Source organism: Neoarius graeffei, chromosome 21 (assembly GCF_027579695.1).
Source record: "Neoarius graeffei isolate fNeoGra1 chromosome 21, fNeoGra1.pri, whole genome shotgun sequence".
Lineage (NCBI taxonomy): Eukaryota > Metazoa > Chordata > Actinopteri > Siluriformes > Ariidae > Neoarius > Neoarius graeffei.
This window is the reverse complement of record NC_083589.1, coordinates 12,631,840-12,649,275: the sequence shown is the minus strand read 5'-3', so window position 1 is coordinate 12,649,275 and position 17,436 is coordinate 12,631,840. Positions and strand designations below refer to the sequence as shown.

Below are 17,436 nucleotides of genomic sequence, written 5' to 3'. Positions count from 1 at the left end.
TCTCCCACACTCTTGTAAGAACTGTTATGATTGGCTATCATGATCTCGCCAGCAATGTTTTGGCCAATTACATTGTAGATAGGGCGGCACGGTGGTGTAGTGGTTAGCGCTGTCGCCTCACAGCAAGAAGGCCCTGGGTTCGAGCCCCGGGGCCGGCGAGGGCCTTTCTGTGTGGAGTTTGCATGTTCTCCCCGTGTCCGTGTGGGTTTCCTCCGGGTGCTCCGGTTTCCCCCACAGTCCAAAGACATGCAGGTTAGGTTAACTGGTGACTCTAAATTGACCGTAGGTGTGAATGTGAGTGTGAATGGTTGTCTATGTGTCAGCCCTGTGATGACCTGGCGACTTGTCCAGGGTGTACCCCGCCTTTCGCCCGTAGTCAGCTGGGATAGGCTCCAGCTTGCCTGCGACCCTGTAGAACAGGATAAAGCGGCTACAGATAATGAGATGAGACATTGTAGATAACACGTATTCTACCGCGAGACTTGGCGAGACTAAAGATGGCCAAAATGTAAACATGTAACATCGTCGTACGCTTGAGTATCACGAAGGAACATACCCCAACCCCCCCCTCAATGAAAAAAAACCTCTCAACGGATTTGGCATAATATCGATTTTCGCTCAGAAAAGGCAGAAATCCGCCGAAAAGCAGAAAACTCTCATCCCTGCTAGATTGATTAGAATATATTTACATTTGTGTTAGTCAAGGCACGAAATGGACACTAATATTTGCATACTTCTATCCATTATAAAATATTTATTAGTACATGATTTATACAAATCTAATTAAATTTTCCAGCTGTTGCACCATGCCACTGCATCTACCCAAATCAAGACAGAATCACGACCAGAGAATTAGTGGAGCAAAAAAGAAAGCCATTTATTTAATAAATGACATTTGATCTGACATTTGGACAGTCTGTCGATTCCCCCATTATCGTCCACTTCATACTATCTTTGAATAATTATACTGTACCAGTCCTGTGCGCTTTGGCGCCACGCACCAGAAGGACTCTCGGGTGCACTCCGGACTGCACACGCACCAAGCGGACACTCGCATGCGTGCTGTTAATTATGAACGCCTGCGTGTGATTAAGACGCATCAGTGTGCCTATAAAAGGACCGTCAAAGCACACTCGGTGCAAAGTGTTATGTGACGTTTGTACACTTTGCTGAGACTTTTTTTCTCCATGTTGATCTCCTAGTTTTCCGATCCCTGTACCTAGTTTCCGTTTTTGGTCTGTGCCTGTGATGCTCCGTGCCTCGCCCGACCAATTGCTTGTTTCTTGTTTAAACCTTCCCTGCCGTTTTGGATTGTTTGTCACTTATTAATAAAACGTACTTCTACACTTGCAACCCTCTCCTACCGATCACCTGACACACCGAACAAGTATACACTTTAAAGATTACATTTCTGCATTTATTGCAGTACATGTAAATATTTTCCCTATATTTTTGCAGTGGCCAGCTTAGAATAAAAATCCACAAAACAATCTGTGTTTCCAATTCTCTCTGGCTGGTGGTGCGCTATCGGCGGTGAGTGGGAGTGTCGTGAACTGGTAGTTTCTCATCTTGGGGGCTCGAAAAGATCTCATCTCATTATCTCTAGCCGCTTTATCCTGTTCTACAGGGTCGCAGGCAAGCTGGAGCCTATCCCAGCTGACTACGGGTGAAAGGCGGGGTACACCCTGGACAAGTCGCCAGGTCATCACAGGGCTGACACAGACAACCATTCACACTCACATTCACACCTACGCTCAATTTAGAGTCACCAGTTAACCTAACCTGCATGTCTTTGGACTGTGGGGGAAACCGGAGCACCCGGAGGAAACCCACGCGGAGAACATGCAAACGCCGCACAGAAAGGCCCTCGCCGGCCCCGGGGCTCGAACCCGGACCTTCTTGCTGTGAGGCGACAGCGCTAACCACTTCACCACCACGCCGCCCGCTTGAAAAGGATAACCAAGTTTAATTAACTCCAGAATATCCTTGATAATCTTCTGCCCCTTCATCCGACATACAAGAATCCCAGTCACTATCAGAATTCTCCCCACAACATGATTCCATATGGAGACTGGTCTAACCACTGCTGCTGCGCACATGAATGAAACGGATACCTGGATTGTTACACGCGTGACATCACACACCCCTTCAGGATCAGTCTCGGCAGATTCCGTGAAAATCGGCTGATCTTACTGATTTTCCATTAATTTCTGGCCTTTTGGATCAGCTATGGTTCGAAAACGCATCGGTTAATCAACATGATTGTTGCTTTGGACAAGGAAAAAAAAAAGTGGAGTTTATAGGCATTACATACACTTTAAAATACTCATTTGTCTGACATCCACCTTTCCACTTTCAAATACTAGAGACATTAGTAGCGGTGATATAATTTACTGTTTAACATTTTTTTTTAAAAAGACGCCGTCCCTGGCTGACTGATTCCATGTTACACCATAAAACAAAGGAATTTGACAGTCCTAGCCTTAGGGCTCATCAGATTGAGGATATTAGTCATATTTTAATTAAAATGAAGGTTCATGAAGCATCTCAATTCATTATTCGTCATAACTCTACAGGCCACTATTTAAAAAAAAAAAAAAAAAAAAAAAAAAAAAGACACGCCTCAAACCTGTGTTCCGGTCTGGGACACTAACTACAAACTCCAACAGTCCAGATAGAGCCGAAATATAAAAAAAAAGTGTTTAAATGTCCACGCTGTATCTTCACTCGTTCTGTTGTGGGGATGTTGACGAGTCAGGGGGAGGACACACAGTGAGGCTGACCGTATAGGAGCAGGCCTTAAGTGCACTCAGTCTGATGATATTTCAGATAAGATGAAGCTGATTCGACAGTCAGCAGCACACCACCATGTTTTGATATCACACACTGATCTCACTGTGGGTGTGGAGACTACCATCCGCTCCCAAAATAATTCCTCCTGCAGTCAATTTTAAATAAAATCCCTACGCTGTGACGGAGTGAACTCGTTTGTGAGCAGCGCCGTGTGAAAGAGCTGCAGGTTGCACATCACCACCCAATCCCACCCAGAGAGTTTAGAATCAGCACAGCAGGGCACGGGGCTCAACAAGTCATGCACGGCTCGAAATTCGCGGTGGTCCGGTCGCCCAAGGCGACTTAATTTGTCATTTGGCGGGTAATTCCTGTCACTAGTCAGCCCGGCCGGCTAGTTGAAAATAAATAAATAAATAAATAAATAAATTTTATATATATATATATATATATATATATGAAGCGAAGATTCAGACACACCATCAACTAAAGTTGCCACATATTAAGCGTGTGCCATGTCTGTGTTAATCGATGTGTTTATCAAATACCGAAGAATTCCGAATCATATCGTGTACGAGTCAGGCTGTCGTTTTTTTCACTACTGCGCATGCATATAACGCAACTCATTGAATATTGCGGTAATCACGTTATCAAATTCAATAGATGTGGCTACATTATCGCCCATTTAAACACGTGTTTTTACTGTTGTTTACATCTACATCTGCCAAAGCTACGTTGCGATGTGGAATTTTCTGAAAGGTGTACAGAAACCGCCAGAGACGGGGACAAAGCGACCTCGGTCTGAAGAGGAGAAAAAGGCCGCCGATAAAGCGTACAAGAAGGAGAAACGACAAAGGACTTGTAAGCAAACGTGGGAGCAGGGTAGGCCTTGGCTGCGATACGATTTTTATGGAATAATTAATTTTTTTCCAAGTTGATTCCTAGTCAATATGAAGCTCCTAATGCTTTCTCTCTCATAAATGGTTAAACACAGAAAGCATGTTGGACATATTTTGGGTGCTATAGTCATGATAGTAAGTAGATTTGTTTTCAATACTCATACACCAAGTTGCCAAGTTTTCCAATATATTATTATTTGTTGATATTATATTATGGTGCTCTGTGTTGTTCTCATTTATGTATTTAACAACAGTATCAAAATACTCAGGTCTTGAAATAAATGCACATTAGTCATGAACAACGGTAACTACTCTCTTTTGCGTTATTTTTGACAGAAGTAAAATTCATACATGAACAAATTTTGGCTAGGTGATTTTCTGTTCAGCTAGTTACTTTGAAAGGTAACTAGTCCGGCTGGCTGGTGAAAAAATATATGAATTTCTAGGCCTGTCATGCTTGGAAAACTGATACATGTCCTTAAATAGTGTACAGTGATGGACAGATTTATTATTTTTTGCTCATTTATTGCACTGATTTAAAAAAAAAAAAAAAAAAACACGACTGTAGCCTGTGCATCACGTGTACTCTGTCACTTTGTCCCCTGTGTAGCTGGCGTCTATAATGTAGCCTAAAAACAGTGATGTCCTGAAACAGATTTTCTGTAACTATGGGAAAGATGTTGTTTGATGTATTGGGCAACTAATAAAATGCTCCATCAACGCCCCGCTCTTCAGCTCTAACAGGAGTTAAAAAGTGACTTTCCTGACAGCAAACACCGATCTAATGACCTTCATTTGTCTATCATTGCATCAGTAGGTCAGTCATTACATCAGGTCACTAGGTGGGACTGGAACTGCTGAAATGAACGTATAGCTCGGTTTGGTGACTTGCAGTGACTCACCTGAGCGTGGAAATTTGCCATGGTGGTCGTTTCAATGTCTTTCTTGCCAAGGATCTCCATCTTCACAGGTGAATTGGGGAATTTGGTAGAAAAATATTCCAGGAAGTCAGGGAGGTAGGAGGCAGCTCCATGGACGATGCCCATGACGTAGTGCGCAGCTCCATCGTGGTCCTCGCAGAACGCCAGCGTCACAAATTCATGAGCGAACCTTTGCATCTCCTCGGGCGAGAGAACGGCAAGCTCACGGCTATAGGCGTGGACGACCAGGGCACCGCCGTTCGGCTGCTGCTCCACATGCACAAAGCGGCCAAATTCTAAACCGTCCAGCCCCGGGAGTCGAGAATGGAGCTGGGAAGTTTTCCCACTGCTTGCTGCCCCAGTGTCCCCGACTCCAGAGCTGGACTTGGAGCCGCTGCTCTTCTCCTGCGGGACAGTGGCAGTAGAAGAGGAGGAGGACAGCGTGAGTGTTTTACAGACAGGAAACGGGGATTTGAACTCGGTCTCCGATTTGGACAGCATCACTGGGAGTTCTGGGCTCAGCAGAGCCGAATACAGCGTCTGACTGGACTTGCTGTACATCTTGGGTCGCTTCCGTCTCTCGGCCTCTTTGTGTTTCTTTTTCTTTTTCTTCTTCGCCTTTTTGAGCAGCAGCTCCTCTGCATTGGCCTTCGGTTTCTCCGTATCAACTAGAAGAAGAAAGCAGGAGCATTCATCAGTAATAATAGCAGAAATTAAACAGGAAATTGAAACTGTTTATAACAGGCTTATGCGATATTAATTGTTCCGATTGTGATTTTCCATTGTAAATCATCACAATGATTTAATCGTCCTGAACAGTAGGAGAGGTGTAACAATATCAACTGTGGCCATCAAAAAATCTTTACTCTGCAGTAAACAGTTCTCCACTGCAATAACTGAAAGAGCTATTTAAAAGGAGTTATTGGGCAGTTGGTGGCTCAGCAGTGAAGGCTGAGGTTTCTGCTCAGAAGGTCAGGGGTTCAAGTCCCAGCACCTCCAGGCTGCCACTGTTAGGGCCTTGACCGAGGCCCTCAACCCTCTCTGATCCAGGGGGCACTGTACCCTGGCTGACCCTGTGCTCTGACCACAGATTCCTAACAAGCTGGGATATGCATGCGAAGAAAAGAATGTCTTCTTCAAAGGGCAAGGGTATAAACCGAGGGTAGAACCCCATGAGTTCCTCATAACTCAACATGACACTAGGGGCGCGTGTCATTCGGACTTGGTGTATAAACACAACAAAAGCTGTGCTATCGAATAAAAATTAAAACATTAACGCTCTGCTCAGACTGTCACTGGTTTGCAGGGTTGCCAAGTCTCAGCAAAATGTTCACCACAAATACAGACCCTCCCCCAAAGTTCTAGAATTTTAAAAGAGGGAAAATTTTCCCTTCGTGTCCAAGTATTTACTGTATTACCAATATTTAATTATTACTCATTTCTTCCACCCACAACCTCATGCCAAAACTGGGAACGACCTGGCAACCCTGCTGTGTCTTTAGTCACGCAGCTCTACAGCTCTGTTTAGCTGAAATGTATTCCTGAATCCTGTGTTCTGCTCCACACCAAGTGATCAGATATCTGTAGCTTCCCAACTGCCAGGTCGACTCCTCTAACCGGGACTGAATCAGACAGGAAAAAACAAACAAACAGTCTTAAAGCAGCACAGAGAACATGACTGTCTGCACAAATGGTATTAAATATTAAACTCTCGTCTTATATAGCAGTAACTCGTGTCTATAATAACCTGTCAAAACATTTTCCCCACTGTATTTACTAAAACAGTGCAGGGTTCCACGTGAAAACGTGCTCCACGTTAAGGGAAGCCAATATGATGATGATATAACCAAAGATGTGATCCCAAGCCACTCAGCACAATTCATTGTTAGAACAAGAAACAAACATGGCCATGCAGAAACACTGCTCACAAAAGGTGGCAACACAAGATTGTGCTTCAGGTGAAACAGACACCTGTGCGAGTATGAAGTAGGGAAAAAAAAAACCCAGCTACCGGCTTCATGGTAAAATCCCCTCCAGTTAGTATGACGCAAGTCTCGATTCTGCAAACCCACATGTGCACGTGATCCACGAGTGGAAAACAGTCCTCATACCCATTCCGTGCGCTTGTATCACATACACGTGGGTTTCAACACCCTCTCCCGTCATTAGTCAGCTCTAAAAACACTACAGTTGTAAAAAATTAAGGAGACTAGAGTTTGATTCGGTTGCAAAAGAGGATCAGTGTAAAAGTTCCCAAAGACCCAAGGTTTCAAAAGTTTGGTAAAATTTCAGATTATAGCAGCACTAGCTCTATACACGAAAACCACCCCAAGTGTTGTTTATTCATGTTTCTTAAATTACTATTAATGCACAGAGCTTTTTAATATCTTGAGTCCTTAGAGCTGCTAGACACTTCTCATTAAAGCCATCAAATCGTCTGCTTGCTGCCTGAACTTCCACTGAATCGTGGCCTTTACACATCAGATACAACATGAAACTGTGACACAAAAATGCAAAAAAAAAAAAAAAAGTGTGAGAAATTTTGACAAAGTATTCACACTGAATTTGATGTGAATGTAATTTCATGTTCGTTTTATTCTGGATTCACACTGCGACTGTCAGTGGTGTTCCGAGTGAATGAGGGAGTTGTCTTGCAGTGATTTAGAGAATAAAATTATAGACATGCTCTCAAGAAAGAGAAAGTTTTGGGTACAAAAAAAAAAACAAATAAATAAATAAAAACAGGGAGTGTCTCAGAACCCCGTTAAAAAGTTGAAGTTGAGAGACAGGATGTTGGACAACAAAATCGAAAGCAATGCTCACAGTGTGAGAAATAATATGGAGTTTTATTCCTATAATTAATCAAGACCGTGGTCTTTAAAGTGCATGTCAAAAATGACATCATAAAATCCCAGGCTCTCTGTGTGTGATCTGTTCAAATAGGTTGTAAAGTTCACAGATAAATAAATACATGGATTAAAGCAAAAAAAAAAAAATCTGACTGAAAAAAAAAAAAAAGCTCCATGTCATTGGCCCCTACCACGTCAGCGATGCGTCAAGTTTTAAACGCCGTGTTGTCCATTATCCCCTCGGCCCCTACTTATAGTACATTTACATAATTTTAACAATGACTAAAGCTAAGGCAAGACTTGACCATTGTCATTACTGGCTATTCATGATGAAACATCAAGTTTTCAGCGCAAAAGTGCAAATTTATTTCAACAGTACTTTAGTAATGCACAGCAGTGGTTCAGAGAAAAGTGCAAGTGCAGTCAAACTTGAACCAGGCTTTCAAAAGAGTGGAACAGAAAGAAAAATAAGAAAATCTGTTGAAATAAAGCCAGGAAACAAGAAAAGTAAAGTGAAAGTTCACTTTTTCTGCTTCTTCACAGTGAAGCCAAAGGCATCTAGTTTGGCAACACCTGATGCCTGTTTTTGTTTCTTTTTCCTTGGCACAGCAGCAGGAGCTTGCCATTATCGCCCATTTCATTTAGCCAAGCCCATCTCCACTTATTCTTTACCGTTTTGTCGAAGGCTGACACATCTGTGCCTTCATTTAAAAGAAGCGCGTCCATGCTGGCAAAACCGAAAGTAATTTGACGCGCTCTAGTGATGGAAATCGAAGGGCCTGTGTCAGGTGAAATATGGCCTTATATGCAGTACTCGAGTTGAGGGGGGATGTGGGGGGAGGCATCCCCCTTCCGAAATAAAAATCTCAAATCATCCCCCTTATAAAACGGCCATCCCCCCATCACATCCCTTGGGCCATTTTACCAATTAAATGTGGAAATTAGCCTACTATTATTTTAACAAATATTACTACCATTTCAACATTAGAGGCTTTGCGCAGTGATAGCCTACATGTAGCCGGATAAAAAAGACGCATATTTATTTATTTGGTTGCAGCTCTCATTCACACCTATACGGAGGTTTCAGTCACTGAAAACAGCTACTTTTGCAAACTCTGGGCAGAGTGGAGATTTCTGAAAACTCCATCTTCAGACACTCGTATAAATCGGGAAAACGAAGCAACAGTGGGCGAGAGGGCGCGCGCGAATATAATGAGTCGTAGGTGTGAATCTTTCACCGAATGCCAATTGTCCCGGTTCTTCATTAAATCGCACGCACAAATTCACTCGGTTAACTTTCAAATAACTGTTCTTGTGCACTTGCGACACCGGAGCCACTTTCCTGAATTTTGAGCTTTGGAGTATTCGCTTCTTTATCTATTTAATCAATGAATTTGTCACATACATTAAATTACTAATGTAAACCATTAGTAGCCTATTTAAGCAATCGCTGTCTTCCGACCTTTTGTGCTTAGTGAATGAGACACTTCATTACACTCCACTGACCGACTTCCAATTCCGGACTTTTTTGAAAATGTAAAATATAGGCCTAGGAGATGTTTTTTTGGCACTTAATTCGCGTTGGTCCTTCACTATTAATTTGAGACTGACGAGGCACTAAATACTGTGGAATTATTTTCTCCTTACTATGAAGTTTGGCATCTTAAACAAGTGTTGGGAAATCTTGCAGCCCGACTCTGCAGCCTCCAATGTTTAAGCGAACTGCTGAAACCATAATGTTTAAAGATTAAATCGTAGGCTAATCAAACCAAAGAAAAACACAGCCTTTCCAGAACATTGTCTGCCGAAGCCTGTTTAACCTACAAAAGGCTTAATAGCATAGGTCTTGCTGCGGCTTCAACAGGGCTGTTTAGATTTTTCACCTGATCACCTTTCAATAGGCAAATATTATTATTATTATTATTATTACTACTACTAATACAACAATAGGCCTAGTATTAGTAGTAGGCAAGTAGTTGCCTAGTAGTAGGACAGCCAGATTGTTTCATCAGTGGAGCCGCCATTAAAAGGAAACGCCTCGGGGTGAATCGCGTCCCGAGGCGCGGGGCTGGCCCGCCCTGGCAGCGCTGGTTCATTAGGGAGAGGGCAGAGGTCGCTGGCTGCCAAGTTCGTGGAGGCTGGGACCTCACCTGGCCGAGTTACGAGCGTGCAAAGTCGGGCTGGAGCCACCGATAGAAACGAAACTCAAGCCGAGCACCGCAGCTCGCTGCCTACGCCTAGCCTCCCCGGGACTAGACAGTAGCGTAGGCTGTATATTTATTTAGGCCTATCTAGCACAACAACTTATTCCTTTACATATACTCAAACATAGCACAAGAAAGGGTTCAACAACAGGCAATCACAGCAGCTTGGTGAAGTTCTAAATCACATCGGTGTCAGACCTATGGGCCTACCCCCCTTTTTTTCCTCGGATCTGCATCACTCTCATTATTGACCTTTAGTGCTCCCAGTTGACGGAAATCTGTCGTAGCGACGGAAAACTTTAATCCATGTAAATAATTGGTTTGGGGGGGGGGGGGGGGGGGGGGGGGGGGGGAATCTGCATCTGAATTATTTTCCTAAACAAACAAACACCACACACACACAGCATGTCCGCCATTAGATCGCAGCGATTTATTAGTCAGCGGTGCTGCGTGTGACGTCATATATGCAACTTCCTTCTTTTGTAAAGATCTCAACACAACTTTACGACAACAAGGACAAAAAAGTGACGCAGAGTAAGTATGCTTTGATTTGCTTTTAGATCAGCTATTGTCTGTCGTCTATCCAAGTATTATATTTGGCCACATAGAAACTGGTTATTGATCTGACGAAGGATGACTAATAAATTCAAGCAACAGGCTAAACACAAGTGTGACCCTTATTGTGCGGCGGTGAGCTCTTTGGGATGGCGCTTCTGACTTGTTTCCTGATCATAGGAACTGCACCATGTACCAGACGTCGCTCAAATCCCTCCATGTGAATTTGCCTCACAAAAGGGGTGTTCACACGGCACATATTTGCATCGATGCTGCACCGATGTATTTTGTTGCGATATATCTTACACCAGTGTAAATTTTGTGGAGCGTTTACACGTCACAAACCTGCTTACTAGAGAGAAGCGTGTTAGCACCGGTGCAGCCCCACTTGCGTTCACACGGCAGTTTTCGCGACCGTGCTATACGATAGTAATAATGCGGAAATGAAATATGCGCATGCATGAAAATGTACTTCCTTTTCCCAGTCGTCATGGCATCACCAAGCGCCGGGAAAACAACGTGGATGAAGACACCAGTGTTGCCAGATACTGCGGACGTTTTCCAGCCCAAAATATGTTCAAATCCGCCAAAATGCACAGAACTGGAAGACACGCAGTTCTGTTGTTGTTGATATTCGCCATTTTGGAAGCACAAAATACCAGGATGCAAATTATGCAATGCCCGTATGTAATCAACTCTCCTCACGCGTAGCGAGTCTACCCCTGTAGCGTTCAGACGTCCCACTTTATAAAATCGGTGCTGCCCCGCAAACTAGCATTTACTCCGGAGTAAATTTCTTAAACCACCTCCCGAGCAGGGTTAGATTTGCACCGGTTTAAGCAGCTTTCAGGGGCTACACCGGTATAACTTTGTACCGTGTGAACGCTCTAGCGGGGCAGCCCCGGTGCTACACCGGAGTAAAAGTTGCCGTGTGAACACCCCTAAATTTATCTTTTTCGAAAATGTACGGAGCAGACACCAAGCCATCCTGTCAGCTTGAAGTTAATTCTCTTTGTCCACACTAATAGAACCCGTTCATTCCGTAAGTGTCCTGCCGACTTTGGGCTATAAAATGGATCAAAATTCCACCTTTTTTTTTCCCCCCTTTAAAATTGGAGGACTCAAAGGAGTCAAACTTTGCCAGCTAAACAGAACATGTTCCCAGTCTCATATTAAAATACAATTTAGACAGTAGATTATTTAACATGTGTAGTTTTATAAGGTATAATTTCCAGGGGTGAATTCATTTTCATAAGATTAACACCAAGTTTTAGAGCAGGATTTATTCATTTCACATTCAGATTTCGCAACGTTCCCCCGCTCACTCTCTCAAATTGCTGTGTGCTCGCGAATCTTCTGCTCACAGATGCAAAACCTGAACGTGAAATGAATACTGCTCTCAAACTGAAAGACCATGTTCTTGATCAGGGTTCCCACAGTTTTTCAGGCTTCTTTTTTTAATGACTTTTAAGGACCAATTTTAATTTTTTTTAAGGACCCAATGACCAAAACTGAATATCACTGGTGTGAAATTGCCTATTGTAACAATCATTTGCTTGTTTTCCCACACTTCATCTGCTTGTTTTCTTTATGACTCTTAGGCTACGTTCACACTGCAGGCTGAAGTGACTCAAATCCGATCTTTTCGCCCATATGTGACCTGTATCCGATCTTTTATTGACAATATGAACGACACAGATCCGATTTTTTCAAATCCGACCCAGGCCGTTTGGATATGTGGTCCTAATTCCGATTCCTATCCGATCTTTTCATATGCGACTTCAGTCTGAACCGCCAGGTCGCATTCATCCGACTTACACGTCATCAACAAGCCACAAACGTCACTATTCTGCGCTGAAGTAGGCGGCGGGTCTCTCAAAAAAAGTTACAACATGGCGCATAATCACGGGCGCAGATAGAGGGGGGGACTCGTCCCACCCAGATTTAAATTCACCTCATTCGGTCCCCCCCACTTATAGGGAGGAAAAAACGTCTATGCTGTCTTTCTTTGCATAAGGCAAACCTCACAGAAAAATCAAAAGACTAATTACCATTCGGTTTATTGAGGTGCACAGCAGTGTATACATAGTTGCAACAACTCACATAAAACAAAACAAAGACTAATATTCGGTTGGTTGAGCTGCGCAGACTGCACAGGTTGCGAGCTCGAGCTTGGTTGCTATGGTTACTAACAACAAGTTTGACAGGCTTATCGGGGTTGGTTTGCTGGCAGCTTTGTCCCCCCCCCAGTTTTTTGTCCCTCCCAGTTCAAAAAACGTATCTGCGCCCCTGCGCATGACATCAATGCGAGGGACGCTTCGGGCTGTGAAGGTTCTGAATCTTCTCAATGGAAGGACGCAGAGGTTAGGGAGCTGATTTCCATTTGGGGGGATGCAGCTATTCAAGCTAGATTGGATGGGTCATACCGCAACCGGGCGGTTTTACTTCCGTAAACACTGGCCATGCTCACTGCGTGTGATGTCGTCGTATCCTGCAATGCGCATGCGGAACACTTTTAGGTCGCTTTTCGTTCATACTGAGGATCACATACAAGTCGCATATATTTGTTAATGTGAACGACCTCACAAAAAAATCGGAATTGAGCATTAAGCCTTGCAGTGTGAACGTAGCGATAAAGGACTTTTCTTGACCAAATCTTGCAACAAGTGCAGCAATTCCTGATATGTCTGATATTTAAAACGATTTTAAGAAAACCTCAACGGTGGGTGAGGAAATGGTTAGTGGCTAAAAATAAAAAAATATAAAGAAATTAGAGTAAAATTTATTTCACAAGATTTTCATTTTTGTTCATGAACAATTGAAACTAAAAGTATTAAATTGACACAGGGTGGCCCAGAAACCCCCCTTGCTATTCTTATGTTATGGAATAAATTTTCTAATGAGTCTGCATGTTTCTATACATGTTATAGACAGATTGAAAGTCGTAAGTTTTGTTAATCCATGTTTCCATTAATATGCATCAATGGCGGGCGACCGAGCTGATACGAAGTAGTCACGTCACCCTGTTCGGGACTGATCCCGAACAGCGCTACGTGGTTCCGGGCTATTCTCAAAAGCAGACACCAGGGGTCGCCACTATACATTTTGTTCAGCCCCTGACCGCTAGTGCAGTTCGCCTGTGAAACAGGGTCGTTTGCGCGAATCGGGGCAGCGGGAACAGCGTTTTCGGAAATTAAAAATGTGTTATTAGAAGGGAAACGAAAAAAACCCCTGATTTTTAAGGACTTTTATTGACTAACAGATTTTCATCAATTTTATGGATAATTAAGTACTTAATTTTACAAATTCATTTTTTTAGGACTTTTATGGACTTTAAGGACCTGTACGAACACTGTTGATTAAAGAGGACTGTTTAGATGTTTGAGAAAATGCCCAGGCTAGAATCTGGGCTTAGTCACCATCAGTTAATGTAGAATGTGTGTGTGTTGGGGTTGGTGGAATATGGCCCTTGTCTAGTTTTATTTCTGTTATGATTTTAAGCACATTTCTTTGTGAACACTAAATACAATAAGAGAACATCTGAATAATCGTGATCATTGAAAAATTAAAGGAACATAAGAAATGTGTCATTATTGCATGTTAATTATAATGCATTTGTTTTTCTCTTTCTCGCATATCAATCATTTAGATTCACTGACTAATCAGTAAAACGGCTGATCTATTCACTGATGGAGAAATAGCTGTTAGTGGCAACTCTAATGTTATTAAAAAGTTTACGCAAACACCGTGCATAGTACTCAGTCCTCGAAAAAAAAAAAAATCTCCCAGCCTAACTTGCCCAATGGGGAAGCAGCACCCAAAACATACTTGGCCGAAAAACAATTCCACTTGCCCAGAGCTTTATTTTATTTTGGAGAGGACACAATGCAGTTGATTTTTTTTAAAATAGGTGAAGCAGCATAATTATCATAAATCCACAAAACCGTAACGCCAATATATGCAGACACATTCAGAAAGAAAGAAGTTCTAGTAGCAGAGGAAAGAATAATTAAGGGTATATTAAGCTGTGGAGAGTTTTGAAGGAGTAGTAGAACAATAATAATGCTGGAGCTTTGTTTCTGTTATCAAAGGAACACAGTCCTGTGCAAAATGTCACCATGGAACCAGAGTGCAGAAATGAACCTACAGTTCGAGAGAGTTCTACACAAACACACTGAACTTTACAACAGCTGCACGCATGTGAAATGGAAATAAATCGACTAAGGCAGGAAAAACTATTTTGGATAAAATTGTTATTGTCCGTTACACGCTGATCAACCTGTGCGACTCAGCTGTGCCTTTGAATCGAGAATAAATGAAAAGGGAACTGAATAGGGATGTTAACCGATGACCGTTTGACCGAATCAACGTCAACCGGTTAATTTTTTTTGGTTGTCAGTTAAAAAAATCAATCATTTTGAAGCTGCCGATTTTGGAGCGGAGAACCTGGAATTCTGTGTTGTAAACGCTTGGGGCATGCAATGCGGTGCAAGGACGACAGCTGACAAATCAGAAACACCCATTCAGACAGTCGCCCCTCCCTCGAAAGTAATCCCCTTGATTGGTGGACAGCAAACCAGTCGCGCTTTCCCAGACTTGCAAGCTTGGCGGAGCGACACCTTTGCATCCCCGGGACTTCTGTTCTATCAGAGAGGGTTTTCTCCGCTGCGGGCCTTGTAGTCAATCGACTGCATACGCGTTTGACCCAAGAGCATGTAGATATGCTTGTGTTTATGAATACCGTATTTTCTGGACTATAGAGCGCACCTGTATATAAGCCGCATCCGCTCTATTTTTTTAAAAAAATTAAAAAAAAAAAGATATACAAGCCGCACCGGGCTATAAGCCGCAGATATCTATGTTGAAAAATTAGATATTTACTGCATGTACAGAACGATTTTGTACTGTATATGTACATGTATGTACCTGAACAGATTCTTTCCGAACAGTGCCTTTTAACACGGCAGCAACTTTGCTGATTAAAACGGAACAGAACCAAGAGAAAATAACCGGTATTTATTTACCTTCATTTCTCCTGTGTTTGAAACCACAAGTCACTTTAATCATCTTCGCTGGATTTGAAAATAATTACCAGTTAGTAATTTGTCGTGCGTGTTCTATCTGCTAAAGATCTGCTAATTCTTCTTTGCATTGATTTTTCGTCTATCTTATTTTTGATTCTACTTCCGGTTAGAGCGCCCCTAGCAGTGGAAGAAAAATCCACAGAATAGCCGCACCTTTGTATAAGCCGCATGGTTCAAAACCTAGGAAAAAAAGTAGCGGCTTATAGTCCAGAAAATACGGTAAAAATTAGTGATTTTCGGAGTGGGGTATTTTGTAGACCACAGTGTTTTCTATTTCAGCTTGTTTAAACCTGTTAACTTGTTAGCCTATGTATTTCCAAGAACAACTGTTTTGTGTGACCCTTGACAGAAGTTGACTGTATTTGTGAAAAATAAAAAAAAAAGTATGGGGGTGTCGTGGCTCAGGTGGATAAGGCGCCATACCATAAATCCGGGGACCCGGGTTCGATTCCGGCCCGAGGTCATTTCCCAATCCCTCCCCGTCTCTCTCTCCCGCTCATTTCCTGTCTCTACACTGTCCTATCCAATAAAGGTGAAAAAAGCCCAAAAAAAAAAATCTCTTTGGCGAAAAAAAATAAATAAATAAAGTATCAGGCTAGACTTTTTAAGCTTACAAATTACTATTCTGTTTTTGTTTTGTTTTTTAATTATTATTAGAAGGCACATGGAGTTTAGTCCTGCCTTGGCCAGTGCATTCTGAAAGTATGTTTCGGTCTGTAGCCAACAATGCATGTTATTGCAGATCATATCTCTCCACACAAACTAAAGGCGCAGATGCCGACTTTTGGAGAGAAGGGGAGAGAATGAAATGACAGCGGTGTCTGGAGAGGGAGTGACAAACGCAGCTTTTATGTCTGTGAGCCTAGTCGGTGACTGCTTCAGAGTGACTTCAATACCATGCAGTAATGGCGTGTTGATACTGGTAACGGCGTTATAACGATTGTAGCTAATTAATTAGATTACCCGGCATAACAGCCTTTATTTTAACGCCGTTATTCCCATCACTGAACGTTATGTACTTCTTCTAGCACTTGACTTTATTTTCAACACCATCATGGCCAACTGAAACTGTCTCTAAGCTGGAGCCATTTGTCCTCCGCTCCAATACAAACCCCTCGACATCAGTGCCGCGTTTGACTAAATGTTTCGCGCTGTAGAAAAGGTAATGTGAGTGGAGGGCAGCGACTGGGACTGAATGTGCAGATGCTCGCGGTTAGATTTAGAATAGATTCTAATAATTCCAAATCTAGAATTTTAAACTCATAGGTTAACCGACTTTAACCGGCTAATGAGGCTCGGTGGTCGGTCAAGATTTTTTTTTAGTTTTCGCCATCCCTAGAACTGAACATTAACCGTTTATTGAAATTATTATTACAAGGGTGATTATAGTTAGTGTATAGCTACAACTGGAATGTGTTGTTAGCGTTTGTAATTATTGTACCATCCACTATTAGATAAAAATCTCACAATATTGTTTGAAAGTCTAGAGCAAGATATTTTCTTATTTTACAAATAACACTTCAGATACTGCTTTAACAATAATCAGCATAAATAAATGAGCACAGATAACTGTGTAACTACATGTCCGTGGGGTTGAGGAGACATGGAGGGGTGGGGATACCATCCAGCCCACAGTTTAGGTTAGAGCCCTTTGAGAGTAAATGCTTTGGCTTTCACAAACGTTCTGTTCCCAAAAGCTGATGTCAGGGGAAAAAAAAAGTCTTTACACAAAGGTCGTTTTCTTGGTTCTGTAGTGTTTTTTTAAAGTGTTCTTGCGTGTCGGTACTTTTCGGGAAAAAGAAGCTATATTCCAACATGCAGCTAATGCTACGCCACAAATCTGCACCGTCACTCCAGTCATTGAGGAATTTTGTACGGACCATAACCTCTAATAAACTCAATTCCATGTATATCTATCCTGCGTTTCTTTCTGACAGATTGTCCAAGTAATCTGGTAGTAAAGCTTTTTTAGCTGTAGTTTTCTTCGGGCAACAGCAACAGACGCCAGACATCTTCGCTTGGCTTCAGTATGTGAACAGCCAACCAGCGGGTCCCGTATGTGTTTACAATTTTTATGTCACAATTTACAACCAATGGGAGACACCCTTTGTCAGCTGTCCACTGATCGCAGGCTC

General features: G+C 42.5%; 1 protein-coding gene across 1 annotated transcript in view; it reads right to left on the bottom strand.

Annotated features, from left to right (window-relative positions):
* LOC132870244 (lysine-specific demethylase RSBN1L-like) overlaps nt 1-17,436 on the bottom strand; it is a 99,371-nt gene that overhangs the window by 56,573 nt on the left and 25,362 nt on the right. Inside the window, exon 3 of the mRNA XM_060903891.1 lies at nt 4,592-5,277. Coding sequence (XP_060759874.1) covers nt 4,592-5,277 — 686 coding nt within the window. The remainder of the gene's footprint in view (nt 1-4,591; nt 5,278-17,436) is intronic.